This window comes from Tachysurus fulvidraco, chromosome 24 (assembly GCF_022655615.1).
Source record: "Tachysurus fulvidraco isolate hzauxx_2018 chromosome 24, HZAU_PFXX_2.0, whole genome shotgun sequence".
In the NCBI taxonomy this organism is placed as follows: Eukaryota; Metazoa; Chordata; class Actinopteri; order Siluriformes; family Bagridae; genus Tachysurus; species Tachysurus fulvidraco.
Genome location: NC_062541.1, coordinates 4,576,358 through 4,582,357, shown reverse-complemented (window position 1 = coordinate 4,582,357; position 6,000 = coordinate 4,576,358). Strand labels below are relative to the sequence as shown.

The 6,000-nt window shown below is 42.9% G+C and overlaps 1 protein-coding gene across 15 annotated transcripts in view; it reads right to left on the bottom strand.

Annotated features, from left to right (window-relative positions):
* Positions 1-276: 276 nt before the first annotated feature.
* brd4 (bromodomain containing 4) overlaps positions 277-6,000 on the bottom strand; it is a 45,069-nt gene continuing 39,345 nt past the window's right edge. For 13 of the 15 annotated variants that reach the window (XM_047807900.1, XM_047807908.1, XM_047807906.1 and 10 more), the window contains 6 exons: positions 5,612-5,718; positions 5,375-5,531; positions 5,085-5,221; positions 4,771-4,976; positions 3,624-3,891; positions 277-2,959 (listed from right to left, as the gene is read on the bottom strand). In XM_047807900.1, coding sequence (XP_047663856.1) covers positions 2,891-2,959; positions 3,624-3,891; positions 4,771-4,976; positions 5,085-5,221; positions 5,375-5,531; positions 5,612-5,718 — 944 coding nt within the window. In that variant the 3' untranslated portion in view covers positions 277-2,890. The remainder of the gene's footprint in view (positions 2,960-3,623; positions 3,892-4,770; positions 4,977-5,084; positions 5,222-5,374; positions 5,532-5,611; positions 5,719-6,000) is intronic. The other 2 variants (XM_047807904.1, XM_047807913.1) reach the window with 1 other exon arrangement.

Genomic DNA, 6,000 nt, shown 5'->3' with positions numbered 1-6,000 from the left:
ACAGAAATGAACAAGAAATGCCTCCAGGTTAAAAGGAAAGCTAAGCAGCGTTCCACAATAATGGTGTGTTTTATATGAGATTATGAGAGACTGGACCTTCCCTTTACCGAAGTGATGGAAGGATCCAAATAACCGCAAAGACGACAGGACGAAGGAGTTTTTTTTTTGTTTCCTTTTAATTTTCTATAAAAGAGATGAGTTTATATCATGATTATAACAGAATCATTAACCTCGATAGCTCACTCACATACCAAACAGAAGTCGAGGGAAATGTTGAACACAACAACAACAAAACTAAAAAAAATAAAAATAAAGAAACAAACAAAAAAAAAAAAGGGAAAAAAACTAAATTAAAGAAAGAAAAAAAAACATACCTGAATAAAGCAAACTCTCTGCTGAGATGCAGGTCAGCACATTCTCCGGTGAAACCATATCTATGGCACATAAATGTCTGACTGTTACCGAGAAAAACAAACAGAATACATTTAAAGGCTTGAAGGAATGAAGTGTTTCTTCTTTCACCTTTTACAAACTGAATTAAAAAAAAAAAAAAAAGAAAGAAAGAAATGTATATTTTTATTTATGTGGACTTCGTCAAAACGGGTAGGGAAAAAAAAAACAACAAAAACAATAGAGCGATAGCAAAGCAACTCGTTCTTGTGAAGTGTTTATGAACGCTCTGGGGAAGAGCGTGATGTTTTGACTGTGCCACATACTAAAGACCAAACCAACTCTCTCTCTTACACACACACACACACACACACACTCGGCTGTTCATACGCACAGAATATGAATATGCGGCTGCTCAAGTCACGTCCTCTTAAAACAAGCTTCAAGGAGAAAAGAAGAAAAAACCTTAATCTCTGGGTGAAGAAGAAGTCCAGCTAAAACTAGATTTAAACCTGAATATTTGTAAATGGGTAGAATATAAAATGTTGACCTTTCTTAATTTTTTTTAGTAATTTTTTTTGTTGCTTTTTGTGTTTTTTTTTTTTTTTTGCTTTTTACACAGGCTTCCCCCCCACGCTAAATTGCAAGTTGTTCCTCCCGAACTTTTTACACGTCCCTCCCTCTGCCCAAGAGTGTAATATATGCCGACTAGAATCGCAATACAATACAGGCACCTGCTTTAATGCGGGGTCCTCAAAAAAAAAAAAAACAACAACAAATAAAACCCGCCCTGCCCCCCCGTTCGTTCCACCCGACCTTAAATCCGACTCGAATAACAATTAGAACTCATATCCACTAGAATTGAACAAGAACGATGATATAAAATCAGAGCGGTTGCATTTTTTTTGTACGGCTTTTCAAAATCGGTCACGTCTAGAACAGCGTACAGTCCCCTCCGGGTTGCTTATCGTGAAATGATCTGTGAAAGAAAAAAAAAAAAAGAGCAAAATAATAATAATTAAAAAAAAAACAAGATGGAAAGAGAGAGAAAGAAAGAGAGAGAGAGAGAGAGAGAGAGAGAGAGAGAGAGAGAGAGAGAGAGAGAGAGAGAGAGAGAGAGAGAGACACATGCAAGAAATGCCTTGAGAGGAGTCTCGGAGGATTCAGAGTCAGCCGGCTGCTCATACGCACTCGAGCTTACGATTATTTCTAGAAACAGTAAGCGTGAACGTGAATCGCTCCCAGACGCTTCAGGTTCCTCTTTCTTATGACGTATAATACACAAAGTAATGTAGCACTGTACGCGTTTTTTAAAAAGGTAATCTCAAACTCAAGGATAACAGGTAAACAGCTCCTCTCACCATGAATTAAAGTATAACTTAACCTTTTTTTTCTTTCTTTTTTCTTTTTTGTCTTCAATTGTCGGAATAATGCATATATTAGTTATATTCTACTAACAAGGCTACCTAAACTTTCACGTCTGGTCTGAAGGACAAGAAAATATATTTATATATATTAAAAAAAAGAAGAAAAAGAAAGGAAGGAAGGGAGAGAGACAAGTTAAATGAAAAAGAAAAGAAAGAAAAAAAAATCTCAGGGACTAGGACTTGTTTGGCATAGACATCAGAAGAAATGGTTAAGTGTTGGTAAGAAGGTTTAAAAAAAAAAACAAAAACAAAAAAAAGACCAAACAAACAAACAAAAAAAAACAATAGTCTTTAAGAAAATAAGAAAGTATTTGTGTTTTTTTTTTTACAGTAGATAAGTAGAACAAAGTAATGAAAGTGATAACACCTGGGTATTTGGGTGTATTATTTTCTTGTTCATACCCCGGGTCTGGTCTGTGAACAGTGACGATGCTGTGTACCTCCGTTCCACGTTATGATCATGAGTTGTTAGCATAAATCGCTTGCTTGTGTTTAAAAAAAAAAAATCAAAATAACAAAAAACAAAGAAAAAAAATGATACAAAAAAAAACAACAAAAAAAAACCAGGTAAATAAAGAGAAAAAAGTGAAAGGAGGGAAAAACAAAAGCGATACCCCTCACACATCTGGCAGTTGATGAACAGCCTACTCTGGGTAAATCAGTACGTTTACACTGTTGTCACGTAAATATACTTCCACTGATATCAAGGTCCAAAGCATTGCTCCCATTCGTGCGAAAGATTGCCCCAACGAAGCGTCCTCTCCTTCCTGCTACTTATACGGGTTTAAATCCAGGAATAATGCCAAAGAGGCAAAGACGTCCCAGCTCGAGGGTCCCTCCGTGTTTTCCCCTGCTGAGGCTACAGGGGGCGTCCTGTCAAGGCCTCAGCTCACCCAGTGCCATTTCTGCCTCTGTGGCTCGGTTTTCTCATGCTCTCAGTTCGGGGCTTTTTAATTCTTTTAAAATCCCTTACTGTTTCATCAGTCTGATATTTCTCTATGCAGAGGAATCCACTAGCAGTTTTGTTTTTTGTTTTTTGTTTTTTTGCAGTCTCTTATGCCTCCTTGTGCACTTCAAAACAAGTTCTCCTCGAAGATCGCCATCAGATCGCTTTGGAAATTCATATCAATGGTAGCTGCCATCTGTGAAAGAGACAGCAGAAGGTGTTAAACAATGCATGACAATCACGGTGTGTGTCAAAAATAGCAAGAGAAAGAGGGAAAGAGCGAGAGACAGGCGGGGGGAAAGAGCGAGAGACAGGCGGGGGGAAAGAGCGAGAGACAGGCGGAGGGAAAGAGCGAGAGACAGGCGGGGGGAAAGAGCGAGAGACAGGCGGGGGGAAAGAGCGAGAGACAGGCGGAGGGAAAGAGCGAGAGACAGGCGGAGGGAAAGAGCGAGAGACAGGCGGAGGGAAAGAGCGAGAGACAGGCGGAGGGAAAGAGCGAGAGACAGACAGAAAGAGTAATGATAAATGTTTCAGAATTATCGTTACACTGGTGAAGATGAATAAAAAAAGTTCTGGGAAAAAATGACTGCTTTGGCTTGTTGGTTAATCTCACAGTAGATAATCACAGAAATCCCACTTTTAATTAAAGAGAACTGCATTAAAGAAAACTCCAGCACAGTTTCTAACAGTTTCTGCAGCCTCACAAAGTAAAACTAATGACAACATCCACAATCCCCAGACTGAGTGCAAGTTTAACTGTTAGAATATTCCTCCTTCTTTAAGGGTGACCGTGTGCGAGCCCTGAGTGATGATACAGAAGTCATAACTCAGCACTACGAGGCCAGAGGTAATGCACTCACCGCCTCTCTCCTCCTCCTCTCCTGCTCACGGCGGCGTGCCATCTCTCTGTGCTGGTCGAGGGCGCTCTGGCTGGAAGCCGGGGACTGAGGGGGGGCCTGTGACGGCTGCGTGGCGGACGGCGTCTGGGGCTGTTGGCTCGGTGTTTGGGGTGGAGCCTGGAGCTGCTGTTGCGGCGGAGGAGCCTGGGGCTGCTGGTGCTCCGAGCGCCTCCGCTGCTCCTCGTGAGGCCTTCGAGCCACCTCCATCGAATCGTCATCGTCACGGCCCCTTTAGACAGACGGAGAGAGAGAAAGAGATAATCGCAAAGTGTTTCACTGAGCAGTGACTATTTACATTAGACATGAAGAATAATATTCATTCACATAAAAGTGGGGAAAAAAAATGTTGAAATTGTGCGTCAAGTAAAATTGTGATGTGACGTGAGCAAATGTGTGGACAGGCGCCGACATCGACAGTGACGTCAATTGATCGTATCACTTGTGGTGTTCGATGGTGAAAGAAGCAGGTGTGGTTAGACACATGTAACGGGTCACATATGGAACGGGTCACATATGGAACAAGAAAAAAAAAAAGTTACGAGAGGTTATCAGTTGGCTGTAGCTCCGTTTGCTTGCATTAGTCAGGAACATTTACATGTTCCTGTGCACTGTAGTGAACAGCGATGGAGATTCTTATTGAATTGGTGTACAGTAAAGTCACCCTGATGAACACCACGCTGTTTCGCTTTCTTAATTTAATCCCACGCATGTTTCGAGAGTGAAGACGTTCATCTGTGCGGCGGTGCAGACACGTGAAACTGACATACAGCAGAGAAAGTTTACTGCTTTGTGCTAAAAGCAGACGGAAAGCCAGTAAAGTTCAATAAGTCCATATTACGAGATGATGCACTTTAATCTTGTGAACACTATGTATTCTTGTGACTGCCAAAATACTTAATAGGTCGTCATTAGCCTAAAGGGAAAAGTCTGGTCCATCAGAAATTACTGTCTGCTCCACTGCCATGACCGAGGAACACGCTGATCGAACGCACCACGATGCTATACGCCCCTCCTCCTGTTAGCTAAAGGTTTGTCAGCAGGAACACGCTGATCGAACGCACCACGATGCTATACGCCCCTCCTCCTGTTAGCTAAACGTTTGTCTCACCGCTGTTTCTCCTGCTCTCTACGCAGCCGGTCCTTCTCAGCCTGCTCTGCCTGAGCCTTCAGCGCTTTCTCCCTCTCCTCCTTCTCCCGTGCTACACGACGGAACTGCTCGAAGCTGTCGCTGCTGGATTTGACTGCAGATGATGGCACAGACGTTGACCTCTGCGCCAGGCTGGCCCACGAGCCCATGTTCTTCAGCTTTACGTCCTGCAGGATAAACAAGTTAAACATTAAAACTCTCTGTAATTTCAGCACGTTGTCACAGAATGTTTGTATAAAGATTTAAAATGGTCTGAAATTGTCCTTTCCACCCACCTGTACCTTTTTGGGAGCCACAGGTGTCTTGGGCTCTTGTTTGAACTTGTCCTTGTCAGGCATTGTGGGCGGTGGACCGCTCTGGTCTGAGGTGCGGATCACGGGACGAGAAGTCTCCAGAGGCTTCATGTCTGGCCCTGAGACACAAGGAAAGATGATAAAGAGAAAAATTAGTGACCATGCGACATGAATGATTGTCCATATCATCATCATCATCATCATGTATCAGCAGTGCATCAAAAACGAAACAAAAAATAAGTTTAAATAGTGAAATGAGCCCCAGGACTCACTCTGCTGCCCATGGCCGGGCATGTGTGTCTTGCTCTCTGGCTGTTTGTGTGGTTCCTGTCGTATGGGTGGGCTGAAGGACTCGCTCCTCATCACAGGCGAGGACGGCTGCTTCTCCTCCTTGAGAGGTCCGAGAGCTGGCGGCCCTCGCTGCGGCTCCTGCGGGAAAGACGTCATCACGCGTTAGTAAGACGGGACTGACTGAGTGAGAAGTGCGAGAGCGCGAACGTTACACTCACTTTTTTGGGCTGGATGTTTTGCGGAGGAGACTGATGGACTACAGGAGGATACTGGGAAATCTGAGGGGAATGCATCATAAGAGGAGAGGGGTTTTCTCTCAGGTGCCCTGTTTTAAACAGAAAGACAAGATGGGGTTAATAAAGTCTGACAAGAGCCACATTTGACCAAATAGTAAGCACAAAGCGGTTTTAGGATTTAACCCTTTACACGATGCTATTTAAATTCCTTTTATGTTGTTCCTACGCTACATTACATTTTGAGCCCTTGAAATGTAAAAGCTACACTTATTGTATTTGTTATAGCTACACTTTTGAGGTTGAGCTGTTTGAGCAGTAATACGGAGGAGACTGAGCTGGGGGGGGGGGACTAAACTTCGATCTCTTTATGT